The sequence below is a fragment of the Neopsephotus bourkii genome, unplaced genomic scaffold (assembly GCF_033783945.1).
Source record: "Neopsephotus bourkii isolate Nb327-2 ecotype Australia unplaced genomic scaffold, CSIRO-AGI_Nbou_v1 NB_5, whole genome shotgun sequence".
NCBI lineage: Eukaryota > Metazoa > Chordata > Aves > Psittaciformes > Psittacidae > Neopsephotus > Neopsephotus bourkii.
Genome location: NW_026900522.1, coordinates 1477756 through 1501702, shown reverse-complemented (window position 1 = coordinate 1501702; position 23947 = coordinate 1477756). Strand labels below are relative to the sequence as shown.

Sequence of the window (23947 nt, the reverse complement as noted above, 5' to 3'; positions counted from 1 at the left end):
CTGACTCATGCATACATTATTCATGTTGCTAAACAGTGATTATTTAAACTTCTTTATAGTAACTTTTTTGCAGACCTATTGTTACTACTGAGTTTATACAAATGTTTATGTGTAAAGTTAGTTTAAGGCCAATGACAAGAAACTGAAACAGTCCTATAACCTGCGACTGAAGGCAGTATGGAAGGATAGATGTTTCTTTGTACAGTTGAATTGATACTGTACTGAGAGCTTCTACATGACTGTTTGGCCTGTTGGACTAGATAGGTCAGGTATGCGAATCACACTGTAGATGCTATATTTACTTTTAAAGTTATCTCTGTCACATGGCTTTACACAGCCATTCTCATTCAGGCAGGCAGACTCAACGAATGCAATGCTCTACAAAATGGCTAAAGGACTTCAATTAAACCTGTAATACAAAAAGTTAAGAAAATACAAAAGAATGCTTTATCTCTATCTGGAGTCTTCATAGCCATAGTAAGTGATTCTATTTTCTCTATCTTTTAGAAACGAAAACACTTCTATTATGTGTAAATAGAATTAAAATATTCTGTCTAGTATTATATTTTAGCCTATGTTTTGCTTCAAGGCAATAATTGTGCTAAAGTTTTATTATGTTTTTTGCCAACATAGAGTAATTTTAACTAAAAGGAATCCAGTTTTGGTCAGACCATGCAATGAACAAGAAAACAAGCAAACTGATAATATTACCGTGTTTATTAAATAATAATGGCAAGCCACTGGTTACAAAGCAAGCTTCAAGCCTTTGGCATGATGATTACTGAATTTTCTAGAGGTGAAAACATTTCTTTTTTAGGGAAGAATAATTTGAAACATAATAAATGCATATTACCTTTACTCTCCTATGGTCTTCTGTTTCCTGCAGAAATGGGTATTTTTGCTGTACTTGCTCTACCACTGCTGCTTTTTGGGATCAGTGGAATTATTTATATTTACCAGTCAGTCCGGTGGCTATTGTCCAAGTCAGCTGTGCAAAACAAGGTGGTGGTGATCACAGATGCCATCTCTGGACTGGGCAAGGGTGAGTTGTCTCGTTTCTTTGCAGTGTTAGAGAACAGAAACAGCCAGAGTACTACCTTCTACGTGATAAAATGTCCATTCAGTACCTTTTATATGTTCATAACTGCCTAAATGAAACAGAAGTTAAGAAATATATTTCCAAATAAATCCTATGTTATTTAAATGTACCTTTTAAGTCTCATCCACAGGAAATGCTGGTGAGCTTTTAGGAACTGCAGAGATTTCTATTTATTTAATTCAATATAATGAGAGGTTTTGTAAGCATATGATGAATGTTATTTTTAGCATGTTGCTACTATGAGATCTTATTACATGGATTGTCACTGCAGAGTAGCTGCAAATCAGCAAAACCAGGTTTAATCTTACTTTTTACATGTTCCTTTTCAGCCCTTTAAAGACTTCATTATTTCCTGCTTCCTGTAAACAACAGTGCTCACCCCTTGTGAGGGACACTCAATGTCCCTGTGCATATCTCTGCCTCTCTATCACCACACTCAGTGACAGAAAGGCTGAATGATGGGTGCCATGTTTTCCTCTTCCCTCCAGATGGGTTGCGTGGCTATGTGTAATGGTTGGTTCAGGGGATGGAAGGAGAGGGTACATGATAGTTTAGCTATTTATGTAAGCTGATTGCCTGGCTGGTCAGCCACTCAGCATATACTTCTCCTTGGCTCATATTGCCTGCTTACACGGTCCTGCCAGATTAAAGGTACTGCTTTTTACAGTCCTGCACTGGGCATCACTTGAGAGGAAGTAGATGTAAGTGACTGATAAGAAAACACAGTTTGAGGCTACATCTTGGCATTTTCAATAAAGACTTTATGTTGGAAATCTTGCACACCCAAGCAGAAAATACATGGAGAAAGAGAATGCTCTCATAGAATTATTCCTTAGCAGAACAGAACAGAGACTTGCAACAGAAATACACACTATACTGGCAAGGATTGCTCTTCATGAGAGCCTGTTAGGACAAGGTATGAACTAATTCTGACCTCCAAATACCACCTGGTCATTCCTTTTCTGGGACGTTCTTCAGTTTCAGTTGAAGATAATATTAGCATGAATTTTCTCAGACTGATTATAGGTCAGTATTTTGTTTGAAGAGGCATGATTTAGAGTTCTGTAGCTGAGATTGGATCTAGAATCATATGATGCTTGGAGGTTTCTAGACAAAAGTGCTATTTGGAGCAGGAATACCACCAGTGCTAGACATGGCTGTGTGTGGCTTCAAGCCTTGGAAGGGTAAGGAACATTTACTGAACATTTCTCCAAGCACTGCATGACTCCTGGGAAGATTTTCCTGAGTTCAGTTTTTTTATTAACCTTTCTTCATCTTTTTGTTTGTTTGTTGGTTTTGTGACTAGCTGCTGCCTGTCTCTTGAGGCTACAAAGGCAATCACCTCCCCCTGCCCCATCCCCTTTTTCACATAGATGAAAAGCAATTTTGTTCTATTATCCTAAACATATATACTGCTGGTATCCCAGTATACAGTGATGCTCAGAAGTTATTTGCAGGCTTGAATGATTCCAAATCATGTAGAATTTACTGTGCAGTCCACTCATGTATATGTGATGGCCATTCATCTAGAGCTTTAAAATACCAGCTGTCTGGCCAGCTGCTGCATATTTGAGCTCTTAGATAACAGCCAAATTCCTTTACCCACATGCAAGAATTTCCAGACTAAAGACAACATTCATTAAAGTTAAAAAAGAGAAACAAAAACTATGTTGATTAAAGATGTTTGCAATGGTTTATAGTTGTTATTTAAACCCGATTCCTAGTTCATCTCAGTGCTATAACTCAGAAAAGTCTGGGATACTTCTAGAAGAGAACGTCATTAATTTCCCCTTTTCCCTTTTATTGCTGTTCCCACAGTAGTCACTTTTTATTCATTAGGTTGCCCAACTGTTAATGTTTATAGGAAAAATACTGGTATAGTTGTCCTTGTAGTGGCAAGTAATCTTTTGAGCTTTAAATTAAATATCTTTCTATGCTCGAAAAAGAGAATGAAAATAAAAGTACTGCTGTAAATAATGAAAAAGATTACATAAATAAAAGTCTCCAGCTGCACAGGTTTCCAAAAATAAAAGAGTGCATCCAGAAGTGCTTCCATACTGATACTGAGAGTCTGACATTAGCATTTAAGAAATCCAAGATGGGCATATTAACATAATTGGCTTTGTCTGTGGATATTGAAATCTGAAGAAAACACTTTTTGGAGGACAGACAGCTATAGCACCAGGGTTGTACTGTTGCCCATTGAGCAAAGGCCATAGGAGCCAAGACAAGTCAAACAGGATGGAAAGGTATGAGAATAATTGTAAGACCATATCCCTGTTCCCGTGCTGAATATATAACTGTCAAACAGATTTAATTTATGCGCCAAATATGAGGACTCCAAGGCTGAGAGCTTTTTGGAAGACCTAATGAGGAAAAAAAGCCACAAGAATAAAAAGAACCCTTGATTTCCACTCCTACCAGTACACATAAGCCACTGTCAACTAGTTATCTGGCTGCACACCAAACCACATATTTGGCACAGTGGGCAAATCATCCGTTGTATCTTCAGGCCTATCTGCAAGACATTATCTATTCCAAGAAAGAAAAGGCAAGCAATTGTGTACTTTTCCTGTTCAGGAGTACGGACAACCTTTACAGATTCGTAAGAGACACAGTTTTGGTTCAACCGAGCTAGAACATGAACCCTGTAGCAGCCACAACAGCCAGAGGGATACAACTGACAATAAATTCCAAAAGATGGCCAAGAGGTGTGCATTCTCTTTCTTTGGTCAAATTTACAAGACAGTGGGGAATGTGTTCTCTGTCAACACCACCTAGAAAAGAAAATAGACCAGACACAAGCTGTCAAGATGCTCCAGACTGGTGTTTCATAATCTGGATCTTCTTGATCGTATACCCCTATGAAGACCTAAACTTATGAGCTGGCTGCAGTCTTCTAGACTGTTCTGAGATCGGATGATGGGTAACACTGACTGCCAGTTCCTCTTGTTATGTGAGTCCCCAGTTTCAGAAAATCATGATCATAGTTCACTTGTGTAGCAGTGGGAGAAGAATCCTCCCCAGAGACCTAGTTTAAACTGGGGTGAACCCCTAGCTCTGAATGGCCCTGGCTATAAGGATTAAAAACAGTGCCAGCCCAGCATAGCCAAAAAAACCTCTCAGTGGCCTTCTCAAGGAGGCTTCAGGGAATGTAGCTGAACAACAGGTAGCTCAAGTTGCTCCCTGATATTTCTGCTGACTACTGGGAAGGTCTAAAACTCAGAAGATAAAGGTCTTGGGATGGATTACGTATGAAAGGAAGAGAATCTAGAAGAAATGCCTCTCTCATTGGTACTCCATCTGTGGCCCAGTGAGTGATTTTTCTGCATTGCTGTTTCTCAGAGTTGTAGGTGAGTTTCATGAGGGTAGCGTACAAAGCTAGTTTTATTACTTACTAGGGTTGGTTGGTTTCTTTATACTGCAGTAGACATGAAGGTTTGCAGTACCTTGCAGTTTGTATTGTACCAACCTTAGGCATATATTTATGTATATATTTTTCTTTATATCAAGTGTGTCAGTAGGTGGAGAGAGTTAAAGAAGAAAGATAATCAGAATGATTTTTCTTACTCAAAACCATCATCCATTAACTGGCATATTGTTCTTTTATTAATTAAATATTTATTAAATCCCATGAGTAAGCAGTACCTTTGTGCTGTACCATTAATTGTGCATTATGTGTATTACAGCACGCAGGTGGTTCAGGACATTGGTTGCTTGAGACTGACCCAGGAGATGACAGTCTTGTTCAGAAACAACCTGAATGACCAAGCAGCTTTTTTTCCAACCGGATTTGCCTATCCCACATTGCCCTTTTAGTCATCATTGCGCTTATAGTAAGCGTGGGTAAAGCCCTTCCCAAATCTTCGTTCGGGAAACCAAGCCACCAAATGTTAATTTATTAATCACATATTATTGCCTTTTAATGCTTTCTTTTTTTTCTCATGTATATTTATTCCTTCAAAATGAATGCATTTTAAAACATAGATTTAACATCATTAGCAAAACCAGCATCCCATTTCAGGCAAAACAAACAAAATCAAATTGTTGTGAATGTTATTTTTTCTTCTGAACATATTTCTCCTCTAGAATGTTCTCGGGTGTTTCACACTGGAGGAGCAAGGCTTGTGTTGTGTGGCAGGACATGGGAAAAGTTAGAAGCCTTGTATGATGCTTTAATTAATGTGGCAGATCCCAGTGTGGTAAGTATTTCCTAACTGCTTTGAAAATTCACAACTTGATGTAAACACCTGGTTCAGGTACACAAAGTGCTTTTAAATCCAGTAAAACAAGGTACATGAAATATGATTCACTGTTAATGGTGATTTTGGTCACCCAGGTAACACATCCAACGCAGTCCAGAGAGAGAGAGAGAAACCTCTGAAGGTTTTCAGAGCATGATGCCAAAAGTATAACTGAATTCCTGGTTTCTTGAGCTAATTCAAAGCAATTACTTTAAAGCAACTGAGTGGTCCTGCGTTTTGAACAACCCACCCAAGCAGAAATGCTAGGCAGAGGAATTTGCGTGTTAATTTAGGTGGAAGGGATCCAAAGTGTTTCATTTAATCACAGAACTATTATCCATTTTTCACATAATTAGAGTGTTCAAAGAGTGGGAAATGGGTCTAAAGACAGAGTAAATTTTGAGTTTTTCCACTCTGGGAGAAGTCCCAGGTAGAAGAGCGTGGGAGCATATGAATGAGTGTCCTTTCCTCATTACCTCCGTCTGGGTCACCATGCAAGTACACATGCAATGTTCTCCCTGTTGCCAGATCTTTGGAAGGTGTTTTTTGATGCTTATGGGAAGGCTTTCCTTCTGGGACCAACAGATAACTTTCAGGGCACAGGTGTTCCTGAAGGCATCACACTAATTCTACAGCCAGAAAAACAAATATCTGCTTTGGGTTTTTGTTTTTATTTAGTTTATTTCTTTTCTTTTTTTTTTTTTTTGTCTGTGATCTTCATTCATCTGCATAAATAGCTAGAAAAGTAGTGTGCTCATGTTAGCCTGGACAGGCTCAACTAGGAAAAAAATATGAAGTAGAACTAAGGGATCTGCGTTAGATCATCATACTAATATAGTGCCTTCCAACTGCCTACATGTATATTAAGTTACCTGACTAAGCACTAAACCCTAAACTCTGTGGTCAGCAAAGTTCTCCAGAGGGCTGCTTACAGATAAACCAGAACTTGAACTGATAGGACTCACTCTTTGTCTATTATCTGTTTCCACTGATTACAAGAGAGACAAAACTCAAAAAGGTCAAGTCCAGCTTTCCCTTCCCATCATGTTCTGCTTCACTGGCATTTCAGAGTCTATGAATTCCCATTGCTGAACTACCTTCTTTATAGAATGTGTTAAAAGAACAAATCAAAGGTTTTGTGAGAATGGTAAGACCCCTTTCTCTAGATAACAAGGTAAATGAATTTGCAAGAAAAGTAAATGGAAATACGTTTTTATGTAAGAGGTATTCTTTAAGTAAATCTTTTCTTTATTAGACATATGCACCAAAACTCATACTTCTGGATATAACAGATATAAACTGCATTCGAGATGTAGCTAAAGAAATCGTGAATTGCTATGGCTGTGTGGATATACTGATCAACAATGCAAGTATGAAGGTCAAAGGAGCAGTGCAGAGCATTTCCTTGGAACTCGATAAAAAGATAATGGATGCCAACTATTTTGGACCTATAACATTAACTAAAGGTATTTTAGTTTTTCTTCCTGTTCTGCTGTTGTCACTTTAAGCTTAAAATCCAATTGTTTTCAAAGCCATTGCAAGTACAGAGACAGGATGACAATAGAATCTGATAATACTGGACCCAAACCTGCATGTGCAAATCAAGTGCTACTCAGTTTCCAGTTACTGGATTTTGTGATATTTTTGATTGTGGTATTGCGACAAACTTCACAAAGCTGTGCTGTCTACACTTCAGATGTTACTTTTTTTTCACCAGTTACATTGACTGCTTTTACTTACATGGTTCTTTCTTTTATTAATTTTCTTTTTTTTTTTTTCAGCCATTCTTCCCAACATGATCTCAAGAAGAACTGGCCAAATAGTTCTAATTAATAGTATCCAAGGAAAAATAGGAATACCGTTTCGTGCAGCTTGTAAGTTATATGTAGCAAAAACGTACAGCCTAATGCAGAAATTATCAGTATTCCAGGGCACTGATAATTAAAAGTTATTAAAAGTGCTAACTTGTATCTGAATTCAGTAAACTATTAATACAATATTTGGCTGAAAATAATCAAAGAAGTGGAACTCAAGATGAAATAGTAAAATGCTATCTTTAAAGTATAATGATTGCCTAAGGTACTTGAGGACAAGAGAATAACAGATGTGACAGCAGGGATTTTTTTATGATCTTAGGGGACATTCAAGATATAGCAAACTTGAAAGTCTAACAGCTGTACTGGGCATATTAGTAGAAACTATAACGAAGTAGTGTATAAATGTAACACACCGGCAGATAGTAGCTACTGCTTTGTAAAGGGAGTCTCATGCACTTAATGGATTTATATGTGGGAATTCCAAAGGAGATGTAGTAATTGTATTGCGCTTGGCTTTTGAGAAGATTGTAGAGGTCTTTCATCCGAATCTCCTAATAGAACTAAACTGTCCTGAATTATAATGAAAGGTCTTTGCATTAATAAAATGCAAAGTTAGGGGACAGAAATAGAAGATAGATGTAAATAGGCATTTTTAACTGTGACAGGAGGTCAAAGTGGATGATAGGCTTAGAATTGAGGTCTGCAAGACATCAGGATTGTGACTTATAGTTCCATGAAAGCAATATACAGTGACATAAACTGTGAGGAAAGCAGCAGAGAAAAAACAAATCCTTTCTTTATGCCTTTGTATCAATCTATGAAATGCCCACATCTTTAACATTGTGTGCAACTGTGGGCCCCCATCTCAAAATAAGTATAAGAGCAATGAAAAAGTCTTAGAGAAGAAACAACACATTGGTGGGACATCTGAAATGGTTTTCATCAAGGAAAAAGCCAATTGTGTCAAGACACACATTGTCAATACGACACATTGTATGTGTATGAGATCATCAGTGGGAGAAGAGGTCATCAAGATGTCATGTCTCTACCTGCATCTGTGTGGCATAAAATGAAGCTGACAGAACAAGGAATATGACAGCAAATGAATGGAGAAGCTTCTTTCCATTTCTGGAGCCCACATGCCATTTTTTAGATTCTATTATGCACAGGTTGATTTTCACTGCAAACCAAGTGAAATATGGAGTGGACGAGTGCTTTGCAGCTCTGCTGCACTCAACACATAGTTCTGTTTTTTGGTCAAGGTTTACATACTATCACCCTTCTTTAATACCATTCTCAATTGAAAGGCACAAAGAGTAGTTAAAAAAACTCCTAACATTCAGTTACTTCAACATTAATATTAAAAGTGTCTTAGATTGCTGCTGCAGGGCTCATGGTTTTATATAGCTATATCCATGCATTCCTTTATCCAAACACACATATGTGGTGTTTTTTTCTTTTTTTTTTTTTAGATGCGGCTTCCAAGCATGCTGCTGTGGGCTTTTTTGATTGTCTTAGAGCTGAAATGGAAGAATTTGATATATCTGTCAGCACTGTGAATCCAACCTTCATCTGTTCATACCATCGCCAACCAGCACCTGGCAACTGGGAGGCATCTATTTGGAAATGTAAGTGCTGATGCATTAAGAGAGACAGTAGTTGAAGTCCATACAGCGGTATGGGGGCTTTTCGCAGGGGGAAGGAACATAAGAAGAAGAATGAAAATGACAGAAAGGATCATAGAATCAACGAGGTTTGAAAAGACCTTTAAGATCATGAAGGCCAAACTTTATCTTAGCAATGCCAAGGCTGCCATTAACCCATGCCACTAAGAGCCTCATCTACACAGTTTTCGAACACTTTCAGGGATGGTAACTCCACCACTGCCCTGGGAAACCTGAACAGGCTAGGGAGTAAAAGAAAAGAGAGACTGGAGAGGTGAGATGAGCCGAGTGAAAAGAGAAGGACATGTAAAAAGACAACTTTGTGTGAGAAAATAAATACACCAGGACATGAGGAGTGGAGATAGAGCAGGGTTTGAAAGGTCCCACTCCAATCAAGTGGTTCTTTCTTTCAGGCACTGTGAGGATTTTACTTTAAAACTGTAAAAAGATCTTAGGGATATGCTGACGAGGGAAAGGGAATGGGTAAGGGATGAAAAGTGCATAGGAATGTAACCAATGCGACTGTTTCGCTAACTGCGTTATCTTTTTACCACCATTCCTTCAGATGTGTCTGACTGTCTGCTGTAGCTCTCACTCCTCTTTCTTTGATTTACAGTCTTTTTCAGAAAGGTGGCATATGGTGTGCACCCGGTGGAGGTGGCAGAGGAAGTCTTGCGCACTGTGAGCAGTAAGAAGCAGGAGGTACTTATGGCCAACCCCATCCCCAGAGCAGCAGTTTACATTCGCACTTTCTTTCCTGAGCTATTTTTTGCCATTGTTGCCTCGGGGATTAGGGAAAAGCAGAAGACAGAAGAGGAAAACTGATGTTATTCATGGTTTTTCCCTGCTTTTGACCTAAAAGAAGTTTATGTTTCTGTCAGTGTTTATAGCAAAGAGTTTATGTCAATGATTTCTGCTTCTCACTATAGGTAGAATAAAGCAGGAGGCTTTATTAAACACGAACCAGTCAATGTCTCACTTAGTGTTTCGCTACCACTGACATACATTCATCTGTGAGACTTCTGTTATTCTGGATTCAGTGAATATGTCAAGGTACCATGTTTGCATTACAACAGTATAGGAAAACTCTACTAGGAACTCTACAGCTATTACAAGAGAGTGATTCCCAATCTAAATTGGCAGATCAAATTCTGGGGACCTGCAGCCACTTATCAGAGTAGTCTGCAAGTGCTAGGACTGATGGGAACTTACAGAAACAAAGGGATAGGGAAGAAGGGAGATGTGGGACACTGAGGAGTAAAAATCAGTGGAAAATCAGGTCAAGACTGGATCAGAGTGCTCCTCAGATGTACTCTTTGGAAATACGTGCAGAATATGGAAATAGTGAGCCCAAATAAGGGTTTACCTAGTTCAATATCTCATCTGCAATAGGACCCTGGAGTGCATGCTTCTTAAAAAGTGAATTATTAGAATGGGTCAATAATATAGAGACTTTCCCTGTATTACACTCTGCCAGGTTCTGATCATCTGCTACATAGCTTGAAACAAAATCAGTCTCTACATCTTGTTAAACAACCAATTTTTCATATTTTTTTTTCAAATTCCTATTCAAAGCATTCTATCCCTGAGGGATTAATCGTATATATATATATAAAAACTATATCTATATAAAGACTTCATTATGTTTACTTTAAACTGGTTGTCAGATAATATTCTCTGGTATCTCCTACTTCTTTTACTGTGAGAGACAAAAATAATGGCACTCTGTTCACTGACTCCCAGTCATCCATGCCCATCATACTTTCCATGCAGTTACCTGTTTCCAAGTGGGAGAGCCTTGATATCTATTTAGTCTCTCTTGTTGAGAAGTCTGAATTATTCTTCCTGTTCTTCTTTATATTTTTCCTGGTATATCTTTTTTAATTATTATTAATTTTTATATGTACAGGCCACGGCTGAACGCAGCATTTAAGAAAGATAGTCTGGATTCACAGACAGGCATATAGATGCTTCCTGGAGTTTTCACTTCTTCCCTTCTTTTGTATGTCTCATGCAAATCCTGGTCCTGAGGAATTTTTCTCACTGCTACTGAGCCTTGAGTTCCCTTGTCCACTCTGCTACATGTGGCACTTAATCATCACATCCAACATAAGCATGTCCATTACTCATGTGAACTGTGTGAACTTCACATATTCCCACAGCTGTCTTACTCATAAGCATTCTAGGCTTTTCCTCCCTATCCCATTTTCCAAGTTCATGCTGAGGACTTACCCGTTTTTGTCTCATCCTATGAAGTGAACCAGAATATCTATAAGGATAATATAAGGGTGTCTTGATTGTCACTTTTAATCTAAGAGCATAAATTCTGCTTCTGAAACCTTACCCTGGCCTTTCTTGTCCCATCAGTTCTCACAGACATCACAATCACCTACTTTTTTGCAGGCACTATCAAAATGCCTTGTTTGCAGAATACCTACAAAAGAAATACCTACCCAAGAAGCATGCAGCCAAACTGCATTTGTTGCTACAGTAAGCCCAATTGCTCATACAGATTTCAACAGCAGCTGCAATTTTCTACCTCTTTCTATCAGTAAGACTCACCAAACATGATAGGAATTCCCAGTGCAAGAAAATACATGGTTATCATCTTGCAGGGACATTAACCTTTTCATGTATCTCTAATTCAATTGCTCTGGCTTCAAGAAACATGCATGAATCTACCTCAGGAGAGTAGTTACAACTACTGAGAAGTAGTGGGTTCCTGCAGTACCTGCCAAAGCTCCATCTATTTGCTGTTGTAGCACTGGGCTTTTATGGTTTGAATGACTATACCTTAACTAAGAAGTCAAACATCCACTTTGTCCAAAATCTACTTGCTTGTCAACAGAACTCTGCTCCCTCGGAAAAAAAGCTTTTGCTGTGTTCTCATTTATACTTGTGTCTGAACCTCTGCAAGAGCCAAGCCCTTCACACCTCCACAGAAACAAAATATGGAACAACTGGGTAATTTAATCAGAAAAACATCAGAGAATCACAGGACATCACAACTAAACATGAATCAATGTTGCCTTGCTTTGTTCTAAAAGCAAATGGATTGTGTGTTGAAATAAACTGAATAATCCATCTGCTCCATTTTGCACCTTCCAGATATCAGAAATTCTTCAGTGATTTTGAATATTTCACTTTTAAAATGTGGAACAGTTGAAGAAACCACAATGAAAAGCAGTGACAGTAACAAAGGTTAAAGCACACCTATGATCTACCAAGAATTTTTTAAAGAAGATATGTATTTTAATATAGAAAGTAGAAGCAAGTTATATGTAAACAGATTTCAAATACCTAAAATGTACTTCCTAGAGGATAGAACTAAACTGTTCTCAATTTCTGCCGTAGAAAGACAATGTGCTAATGTTAATGCAGAGGAGATTTACAGGGAAAGAATTTTCTGCTAAGAATAGTTAAGCACGAAGGATAAATGCCACAGAAATTTTGGAATGCCTGTATTTGAAAGCTTTAAAGAAGAGATTAATGAAACATCTGTAAAAAAGCAATGCAGATTTAGTTTATCCTGCCTAGAGAAAAAGACGGATTAGGTGACCTTCTAAATGGGTCACACTTTTTTATAATTCTGTGGGTTTTTTCCTCATATTAAGAACAAGGCTTCTCCACTGGTATTTCTGAAGTAGTATTTTTTCCTCCAGGAAAATCTATTCTTTAATCATAAATTTTCTATTTCTTTTGTCCATCTCTCCCTCACTGTCTGAATACCTGGGTATAGGTGCTGCATATAAAAAATACTATGACAATAAGAATATTATGAGATTAGTTCGTTAAGAGATATTTTCGGTTAGCCTCACTCATCCATATTTTAAGCCATGTAAATTCCTTAATAATACTAACTTTCATAAATGAGGATGAAACCAGGCCTGCAGATTTAGTTGTAGAAGTCATAGGAGCAAGATACTCAACTACAGCCCTTTTAATTTTTCTGAACTTCTCACATGTCTGAAAGTCACATAGAATCATAGAATGGTTTAGATGGGGAGGCATCTGAAAGCTCATCCAGTTCCAGCTCCCCTGCCATGGGCAGGGACACCTTCCACTAGAGCAGGTTTGTACAAGCCCCATTCAACCTGGCCTTGAACACTGCCAGGGATGGGACATCCACAAGATGAGAAGCATCTTTGAATTGGTCTGAAGTATGTGTATGGTGGCACACAATTTTCTGTTAATGTGTGCTGCAGCTCCACTGTGTTAAATTTAAGGGTTCTTGTGGTGAAATCAGTTATATCTTGGTGTTGGCCAAGATAATTTACATTGCTGGCCACAAAGGCCCTTGAAGTAAGGAAGAATTTTAAAAATGCTAAGACTGGAAAGTCTGAGAACTGAGGATTCTCTTGTCTAATTTCAGACATCTGTCCTAAATACAGCCTATCCAGAGCTAACCTCCCAGTGCCCTTCTTAAGCAGTGAAAAGAAACAGGTGATTTATCTGATATACAGCTTAGGATAGCACGGATTGGGATGGGAGCTTTACAGTCTTTTCAATAAAGAATTAGGGTCTCCTCTAAAATTCTAACAAGCTCACATACTTTATATTAGCACTAGAGACTGATTACAAATCAGAGCATTGGAGGGCGTATATCACTGTCTTTTTGGAACTGAGACACCTGAATCTGCTTTCCCAGTACTAGGACCTCCTTGAAACACCCATGGAAATAGGATTTATTTATTAAAAAAACAAACACTACACAAGTATACATTTTTATTAATACTGTTTCATTTTGATCTGACATTATGATTTATAGCATGCCTTGAGGTACTGTTCAAATTTACAGAACTGAAATAGTGGCCAGGTGACGTAAGCCTTTGATTGGATGTGCAGGGTCCTCCGTACTGTTGTGAAATGAGTTCACATACACATTGCAAGCTTTCTCTGGAGATGTACGATCAGGAAACTTGTATTTAATCTTTAAACTCCTTCCCAGCATTTTTCTTTTGTGCTTGAATTCCAAAATAGTTTTTGTGTATTTGTTAATAGTGGTGACAGCTGCAGCCATACAGCAAGCGAAGGAAGCCCATGCGAGGCTATAAACAAAAAGGTTTATCAGAAATTAGCAGAATGTTTTCATATCCACGTCCTTCCATTTTATTTGTGAAAATAGTGCATACATGTGGTTGTATCGGGGTGTATTAGGAAAAGAGGAGCATGGTGCGGGAGGAAGAAAGACCATTTACATACCTAACTTACATTTTGACATCTACATATTCACATTTAACATTCCTGTTTAATACAATCCTACCTCAAATTTCTCTGTTTACTCAGAGTTTAATATCAGAAAAAGGAACTATTAAAAAAAGGGGATGCATAAAAAATTAAAAGGTGTAGTTATTGAGACTATGAATCTCACAGGTGATATACCACTGAGATGCATGCGTGCCAGTTATCCAAAAGGGTTAAAAAGAAAAGAGAACGCACAATGAAGTAGCTCACTAAAGCAGGCTTAAAGCACTGAATTGTGTTCCTGAGAAAAAGTAAGTCATGACTAAGCAGAAAGAAAGGGCCATCAACTCTGAAATGTTAAAGGTAAAACCATAAGAAAACAGAATAAAGAACCAAAGTTGACTTGAACTACTGAGTGGACAATGCATGCTGGAGCTGTAAAAGTAGCATGTAGAAATATGGCCACAGTGGAATGTATTGGAATTTGCTCATTGGAGGCTTTCTTGACATGGTAAGGTCATGACTACCTAATGAATTGTTTGCTTTGGTGGAGAGATCAGTTTAAGACACTCCTGCTTATCTCTCTTCTCCCTCAGAGCTGTTTGTTTCCACATCCCTGCTGTAGTCCAACAAACACATTTAGGTTTTAAAATATATATTTTTAGCCAGGATTGTTTTCCAAGGTGATCAGGCAATCGTATATTTTTCAAGAATTTGAAGGTGGCAGAGCATAGCATGTAGATGTGAAGGGCACATAGAAGTAGGAAGAAGAGGAGCAGTTTACGCAATCTTTGCTCCTAAAATCAGTCAGACTACACCCTGACTAACTCTTAAATTTGGGGAGCCACAAAAGAGTCTTATAACAAGCTGTAAAACTAGGGGCAAATCACGAGACGCAGACAGATTTCCCTCCTTACATGAATGGAGCAAGAATGGGACAGCATGCCTACCTACAGTGGTGTGTAACCTGGGGATTAAGCCAACCATGGTAGAGAAGAATTGAAAATTCAGCCCCAGCAATGAGATAAAAGTGGTAGGTCTGCAGTAGTCCTGACTCATGCCGTAGGCATTTTTGGCTAAATAATTAAAGTACAGTAGCATTAGTAGACAAACTATGAAGGTGCTTTTCCTAATACACCTGTTGAAGTCCTTTGAAGGACTCTGTCATAAGGGCAAGGAACTGATTTCAAGAAAGCTTCTATAAATGTGTCTCAGCAGAGACCGAAAGGAATTAATCTTTTATGAGCAGATTCTCTTGTAGATCAATACTGTTTTATAAGAGAAAAAAAACAAAGGTCAGAAATAAATGGTTTCCTTTGACAATACATGAAGCACATCAGTGTGGTTCTTCAAAGTTTTTTGCCTGAAATTTTGGTTTTCCATAAACAATTTGGAAAAAAAGGGGAGTTCCCCATCTGACTACAGAGAACTGAGGAAGGAAGTGAACAAAATCTTGTTACTGAGAGATTCATAAAATAAAGAGCACTTTGGCTGACTTGGAAATTCAGCTTCAAGAAGGAGAGCATTCAATCTGAATTCTGCCCACAGACAAATGACAAAGAGGGAAATCAAACAGGTCAACTCAACAAGGAAGCAAGCTAGAGCATTCAACTGCATAAGAGAAATACCAACAGAAGCTCAACTGGATTAAGGGTTTTACTGCATGGAATATCCCATATGAAGTGTGTTACACCATTTGTCACAATCTGGCCAATCTCCAGCTTGACCAGGCCCATCCTTCATCCATCTGAGAGCACTAGAGAAACATCTCCATTTCTATACACAGGTAACAATAGCTTCAAACTGCTGCTGTGTAGGAAACAGGCTCCTGGAAAGGCACAAATCAATGTACTGTGACCTTCAAATGAGATATGAGTTATTAGGAAGTTAAAAAGTAACAGTACAAAAGACAAAAGAAACACCTATTTCATTGCAAAAATCCCCAGCAAGTCTGCACCCTTAAGACTGCGTGCAGCTATAAGCTCTTGTTCAATAATAGTACAATAAAAGTATAAAGAGCAGTAAGAATGAGTGACAGTCTCAGCTGTCAGAGAAGTATGAAGGAGACAATCAGCCTGAGCTCTTTTCTACTGACCCAAAATATTGATCCTGATTGACTTTTCAACTAGTCTTATTCTTTTTCTTAGTCACAGTTGGATAAATAGCAGCAGTTTCCAGGACGTGAACATTCAAATGCTTGCTATTGATCAGATTTGATGAATTTTTGAAGAAGTACCTCTATAGCAAAAATCCTCTAAGCAGCCCTCTTCTAATAAATACACTAGATCTCCCCAGAAAATGTGCTGCAATTATTTACAGAGCCAAAATAATACAATTCTACCTAGGCTAGTTTAAAAAAAAAAAAGAGCCATCTTGTCTGAAATGGTCCAGGTGCAACAACCTGAAATATGTATCTGGTAAGGAAAATCTCAGCCTAAATGGTTAAAGCCAGAAGAGTTATAAACAGCTTATGTGAAGCAGTTGTGCTGGGAGATGAGGGTACTGGATCCAGTGTGTATGAAGAAACACCTCTGCTTTGTGCAGAGCAGTTGGAGGTCTCCATACTAAAGGTTAGCAAATTCAAAATCCAAAATCTTACTCTTCCTATGTAATAATCTTAAACAACCAAATTTGGAGAAAACTAGCTGCTTATTAACTGCCTCCCAAGGGGTGAAATAGGGTAGATCCATTCCTTATAAATTAGGCATACATTCCTTGGACATAAGGTGAAGTGACTGAAATGTAATAGAAGAACCAAATATAAACCAATAGGTACCAATAGGACCAGCCATAATCCCATGTGTGAGGTCTCCAGTCTTCAGGACCAAGATTTACAGTCATTTGAAATACAGTTGTGTACATCATGTGAGCAACCATGCCCAGAAGACCTGCAAAATATAATAAGAACATTAGAAAATGTAAATTGAGGACATTCTTCATCAGCTTTTTGCACTTGTCCCTTGAGCTCCTGAAGAATATTTTATGAAGTGTCTGAACTCTATAAATCACTCAAAAATACATAATTTAAGTGTATGAATGTGCCATGTATTTGCCAATACGATCACGAATACACTCCCCTGACAGTTACTTTGTACTCAGAGTAATCAGGGGGAGCAAGGGGATGTGCAGCCCGTAGATTTTAAATGGCAATAGGTTGATTTGCTCTCATCCACTGAAAACTTCTTAGTAATTCAACCCTGAGTGGAAATCAGCCATTACAAGCAAGTACTGCTCAGTTGCCTCGCACCTATACACTTCATAGTTTCTTATTGTTCAGTGGAGAGGGTTTTCACAGGCATGCAGTTATATTCCTTTTCCCAGTGCTTTAAATGCAGCCAGATTTATCAAAGTTTTGTATGTAAATGAAAAGGTGAACACTTAAAGGCCATTAAAAAGCATTGTAAGCACTGAAAAAAGATTATGAAAAGGGCTTATATTTAATAATTTATTTTTCAAAATTATGAGTAGGTTGCTGCCTAATTCTAAGTGTATCATCGTCTGTTTTCCCTTTGCTTTTATCTTCCAGTAGTGAACTTCCCCGTGAACATCTATTTTGTTTTGATTTCAGCTTCATTTACAAATCCATAAGTACCCTTGCAAAATCAATTATCCCACTGCCTGAAACACATTAGCTTCTCAGAACAGATGGTCTCATCCCAAACTCACAAGACTCCCATTTGTTAAGTGTTCATGAAGCAGGTTTGTTTCGTGAATTCTTAGCTAGCAACAGAATCTCTTAGTCTAGGACACGTCCTCAGGCATAACAAGGCAGGGCTGACACTGATCTGGCTCCAATAATAGCTGGGAAATGGTTTTCCCAGAAGAAACACCATCAACAGGCAATTGGGAGAGCCCTTTTACATGCACAGAAACAAGAGGCTTCATGCTGGGAAACACAGCATTCAGGAGTTAGCTGGAACCATGATAGCACATTTCTTAAACTGGAAAAAGTAGTTTGACTGTCAATTGGATATTAAGAGAATGACAAAAACAGTCTTAACTCTTTACCATCTGCCAGGTGTCTGACTTACAATTAGGTGCCATTCTGAAAGATAAGTTTGCATCAAGTATAAATCACTTTGTTCTCCAAACTGATTGCTCCATGAGCTCCATGATTGCTTCTGACTCTAAAATTAATAACTCTAGGAAACATAGTTCATGATACCTGTAATTTTTAATGTTTTTACTGCAACATTCCTCAGCATCAATTCTGTAATATAGAACAAATCACAGAGTACTTCAGGCTGTAAGACAGCTTCAGAAATCTCTGGTCCAACCTCCTCCTTCTCAACACACAGTCAACACTGAATTCCCCAGACTGGACTAGGGACCCTCTGAAGCTTCTTCCAAACTGAATGTGCCCAGAACCCTATGATTAAATAGCACTGGTTTAGGAAGTAATATGTGGAAAATGAAAGACAATTTTAATGGTGACTCTCTACTAACACTTAACCAATTACATTTTATTCCCTCTTAAAAGTGCTATTTTAATTTGGCTATTGCTAATTTTATACTTAGCATGTTGGAAATAAAATACCCCCAACAAGTTATTTGGAAGAGTATGCTACTTTTTTACCTTTGACAGCCAACCTGACAATGAAATTAAAACTTATGAAAAGAAAATAATTAAAATAATAAAAGCTATAAAAGTAACATATAAAAGTAATCATAGTAAGAAACAGTTAATTGAAAATAATGTTTTCCATAACATTTTGCTGCCTCTTGTACTGTATGTGTCTCCATAGGTGTTGTAAGAGTTTTGAAACTTGGACACTGTTATTAATTTTCAGGTGGAAGTCTGTCAATGTTATGTTTCCTAGATATAATAAGTTGAGATATTTAACTGTACCTGCTAATACGGTGACTACTGCAGAGAAGGCGTTGATCTTTAGCCCATCAATGACAGTGCTGTAGTAGCACATTTCTACTGACATAAGAATGACTCCAGTCAGAAGCAAAATGATGTACAGAAGCTCTGTGACAATAGACAGCCATAAAACTCCTGCAAAACCCAATAAATACAATGATATTCTAAGCAGTCATTTAATATTTTCACCATTTCTTTCTTCTTCATTTATATTGTTTACACAATGTTAAACAAAAGCTCAAATCCTGTAAGGACGCTATTATAACTTTTCTAGGAAAACCTGGAGGTCAGTGAGCACCCTAAATTGTAATTCCCTCTACTGATTTGGCCATTTAGTGGAAGAGTACTTGCACACTTCCTTTATACTCTTAAGAAGCTTAAAGTGCAAAGTGGAGCAGCATGGTTTTACACTCAGTAGCTACCCTAACATTACCATGAATCAAAGTTAATATAAAAAGGATTACTATCCAATTACCTACTTGTTGACACAGTTGCTGAGTCCAGACTGAAGTGTACCAAACCAGAAGACCATGTTACCCAGCTAACAGACTGCACGGCCGTGCACACAGTCTTATGACCTGAGGGTCTAATCATTAACTAAAATCATCCCCATAGAATTAATTTTCCACCAAAGAGGATCTTCATTTTTTTGCACAGAGAAGCCTTCCTGAATGCAGACACTCCTCAGGTTTCACTGAGGTTCATTTCTCTGCTTACCTGCTAACCAGTTTCTTTCTGGATTTCTGTTAATGATGCCTTACACAAGAAGTTAATCTGCTCATTAAGGTTTCTCAGCCTGCTGTTTTACTGTTAGCATGCTAATGTCTCACAGTCAGGAGCAGGAGGTCTTGTGTCCAGATCATAGCAAGAACTGGCCTACAACTTTCCCAAACCTTTCTTAGTCAAGTAAGTGTGACAAGCTGCAACAGTGGTAGGGAGGATGAGACTTCAGATCCTGAGCCTTCTTCCCCAAGGGGCTGACATTTCATATTGCTTGCCCTTGTTGACACACTGCCTGTCCCTGTGCAGGCTGCATGGTGTAAGCCACAGATTTAATGACTGAATACGGAAGTATGAAGAAAGAGGGGCCAAGAACTTATAAATCTTGGCTTCCAGTATTGATATATAAAGTGATTTAAAAAAACATTCCTATTCAAATGGAGCAGTTTCAAAAGACATAGATTAATATTTCAAGTCATGTGGACTTAATTCTGAAGTTGACAAAGTAAATAAAGGACAAAAAACTGTGTGCGATTAAAGCAAGCATTCTTGATATCAAAATACAGAATATTGGTTAATGTGATCAATAAAGTTTTATTTACACAAATTATTCATATCTACCTCGATCAGAAGCTGGAGTCAGGCTGATGAAGCTTCTACATTTCTCACCTAAAAAAAATATTTTAAAATAACATTCAGGATGATTTTGTATTCTGTAATAACGTAAAGAAACAGATTCATAGGAAGCAGAAAATGCTAAACCTGCCATAAAAGCACAAATTGAGAAGATCAGGAGAAACTTAGCTAGATTATCCTTCCAGAACTTTTTTCAAGGCAGGAAGAGAATCTGGGAGACAGAAAAAGACCATGAATTGATTTCCAAAAGGTTGTAGCTGTGAAAGCCAGAATGGGAAAACCAGCAACTCATTTGAAGTCCCCTCCTTACAGCGACAAAGCCGCTGCTCACACAAATTTCTTCTAAGCTTGATTACAATTTATTCCTGTAAGCTTTGATTTCCAGACCCGTGTGACCTCCTGATCCCCCCACAGATGCTGTGAACAAAGCTCTTGGAATTAATTCTGCTCTGCTCTGAAAATATGGGGTGGTTTTTTTTTCAGCCACTAAGTTGGAAAATAAGAACTGCAATAGCTCATGCACAAATGAAACAATCACAGTGATCACCACCTGAAAGATGTCTTCTGGACATGTATTTTGCTCTGATCTTCGTCATTTACCTCCTTAAAATTGCACAGCTTACAAGACTTTGTGGTAGAACTGGACTTTAAGGACAGGTGTTGTGAAAATATGTGCATTTTATATCACATGTGAAAGCTGCTTTGATTTCTCTGAATGATCTAGTTGTCATTTGTAAACTTGTCAGAACATAAGGGGGAAAACTTAGTGCTGATTTACAATAAATGTTCTATTTGTTGAAGGAGCTAAATAATTCTTTCAGACAAAGATCGAGAAATAACCAGAAGCTTTCTTTAATGGCAAGCTCATTTCATTCTACTGACATTTACATACACAAAGTGTTGCCACCACTCATGATTAGTAAGTCTCTCGATTATGCTTTAGCAGGGTGAAAATAATCCTGTTTTATTTCATGAAAGGCAGGAAACAACTGTGCTGAATTAATGAAATAGCTTAGATCTCACAGATTTAATTGCTCAAATGACTCTAAAAATAAACAAATCACATTGTGCTTTCTAGCGTTGCCATAGGGACTCATCAGCAATTGTTTGAGGCAAATACATTTATTTTTGCCTAAGGGGCTAAAAACATCAGGAAAATAAAACACTGTCCTGATAAAGTAACTTAATAGTAATTAATAATAATAATAATAAACCTGTCACCTTAAAGTTTTTTTGCAGGATTTATTGGGAATTTTTAGGAATTGACTAGATAGCATCCTTTAAGATCTCCGTTCCTAGAGAAAAAAACTCAAAGGATACTTTTTCCTTTAAAACACATACATGGCATTGCAGCAGAGGAAGGTGACACCAAATAAGTAGGAAGAACCTAGATGACTTTCCAGAGTAAATTTACAGGGGTTCACTCACCTTCTTCATTTATAATTTCTTCACAGGAATACCAAATTCCAGCATGAAACTTCTGATCAACGAACTTGTCATCTCCTGTCTCCCAAATATATTGCACAGCGTTGCTGTTGTTGGCATCAGGGCTATTAAAGCGGATGCAGTGATCCCCTCTGCTCTGCCCTGTACAAAAAGGTTTGGCAACTTTTCTTGTCCCTTCACACCAGTAGCTACTACTGAATGCGGTGATAGAGAAGACTAAAGAGAGAAAACTGAGAGAAAATGCTGCTGAGGCTCTCTGCCGTCTGTCTGCAGCTGGGACCGAAACTGGCATCCCCCAGGACTGTGCTATCGATTACTCTAGGCAGAACCTTTTACAAAGCTGTGTATGTATCTGCCTGCTGAAGTACTGCCTGCATTCACCATCCCATTCTTCATTCCTCTCAGAAAACTGTGCCAGCTTAGCTGTTAAGACAGAAAGCAGAGAATAAGGGCATGGCCAGAAATCATGTGGCAGGAGAGATTAAGGATGTAAGACAGTGCTGTTTGGCAGTAATGTCTTGTGAAAGACATATGAGGAGGTGGGACAATAAATTACAGTTTGCCCAATGAATCACAGGAGAACAGATACACAGAACACAGCAACATTGGGTGTACCCAAGTATGAGATCAGAAAAGTTTTATTTATACAAACAAAATATGCACATTTACCTCAATCAGCAAGTGAAGTCACGCTGAAGGAAATTCTCCATTTCTCAGCTAAGACATAAAATCCTGGGGATCCAAATGCTCCTGTTACACTGAATGCTGATTTGATTGAATACATGTGAATCTTACATGTATTAAGGTGATAAAACAGTTGCTAAGTTAGAGCATTTGACAGCATTAGTCAAAGTGATGAGTCAAGTGATGATGACTGCATCTGTTCAAAGTTCCACCAGTGACAAATGAAAGCCACAAACTACATGATTTTCCTATTTATGGGCTTCTAGGCACTGTCCAGTCTGCCTCCATGAACATGTAATAGACCTTTCAACCAACTTAAGTGAAGCAGTAAAGCTGAATTATCTTATTTTGTCTGCCCACCTGTTCTCTCTGAAATAGCTTTTATTTTTCCCTTCATCTAAGAAATATTTATCACCTAGACATGTTTTGTATGTTGTTTTTCCTGCCTGTTTGACAATGCAAGTAGATGATACAAAGAACCAGAAAGACCAGGAGCGTTAGTAACTGTAAGGTCAAAACTCATGCCTAAAGGAGAGTGATACCTTGGGACAGACACTGAAGTCACATATGTGACACGAAAATCATTCTGATTTTTAAGACCACTCTCTACCATAAGATGTCAGGGTTGGAGAAGCTGGTGGCTAGACAAGTCCCAGCATGGAACTCAAAGAAACAGGATAAATGCCTGTTTTAGACTTACGAAGATCTCAGCTTGAAGAGCTGGCCAGCAACAGAGTGAAACCAAAGCAGGTATCTGGGCTAAAAAGTCACAGCAAATCTCACAGCCCAAGAAGCAGACTGTAGATTGAGCCAGCAGTTATTTTTGGCTACAACTTTGTGTAATTGTATTTTCACGAGGATGTAGCACTTGGGAACTCCACTTGAAGCCTCTGTGAATTGGACAGCATTGCAAAGTGCCCAGTACATCTGAGAACAGGGTGGGTGGGAAGGAAGGAGGGAGGGAGTGAAGTCCTTCTAAGGATTAAGCACTTATCTATATTTCTGTTCCCAGGAGTAATCACATAGGGCTATATTCATAGCAATACACAGATGAGGAGTTACTACTGGGGCTTTGAAGTACCTCTCCGTGATCCGCAGAGTAGCCCTTTGGTGAGTCAGGGTGGCATATGTATGTTGACACATCTAGCCAGGAGGCACAGCAGTACAGTGGCCAGTGGCAGGCCACGAGACTGGGCTCCCAGGCTTTTAGACTGGGCTGAATGCATTTCCACCCTGAAATCCTGGTTCCCATGGCACTTCCATATCCATGTCCAAGTACTCCTTTTTTTTACGCACAGATTTTATGTAAAGATGAGACATGGGCATGTATTATGCCTTTCCACCTCCTGGATTCCTCCAGAAGAAGAAAGTTTGGGCATGTGTGTAGAGACTCAGGTCACACTGCTGGTGGAGTGTGCTGCAAGGTGTATCTATATGCCACACTATTTAGGTATATCTGCCATATTGTTTAGCCTATTTTTGGTATTCAAAACTGAACTGCTGACGACCTCCACAAGTCCTAGTGTTGTATCTCTGCCTGATCTCCATCTTAGCTGCTCTGGATGCCCCTGAGTTCTGAGAAGGGC

The 23947-nt window shown here is 38.4% G+C and overlaps 2 protein-coding genes across 2 annotated transcripts; one reads left to right on the top strand and one right to left on the bottom strand.

The window, feature by feature from the left end:
- The first annotated feature begins 323 nt into the window (after positions 1 to 323).
- DHRS7C (dehydrogenase/reductase 7C) lies at positions 324 to 9787 on the top strand. Its single transcript, XM_061367252.1, has 7 exons — positions 324 to 477; positions 887 to 1042; positions 5189 to 5301; positions 6599 to 6809; positions 7125 to 7217; positions 8633 to 8788; positions 9441 to 9787. Exons 2-7 carry the CDS (start codon positions 889 to 891, stop codon positions 9647 to 9649), a joined length of 936 nt encoding a protein of 311 aa, XP_061223236.1. The 5' UTR covers positions 324 to 477; positions 887 to 888; the 3' UTR covers positions 9650 to 9787.
- Positions 9788 to 11420: 1633 nt separating this feature from the next.
- On the bottom strand, positions 11421 to 22054 carry GSG1L2 (GSG1 like 2). The gene is made up of 5 exons (XM_061362855.1): positions 21660 to 22054; positions 20217 to 20264; positions 18858 to 19010; positions 16785 to 16896; positions 11421 to 13872 (listed from the first exon to the last, which is right to left on the bottom strand). The coding sequence occupies exons 1-5, from the start codon at positions 21967 to 21969 to the stop codon at positions 13617 to 13619; spliced, it is 879 nt and encodes a 292-aa protein (XP_061218839.1). The 5' UTR covers positions 21970 to 22054; the 3' UTR covers positions 11421 to 13616.
- Between the last annotated feature and the right edge of the window lie 1893 nt (positions 22055 to 23947).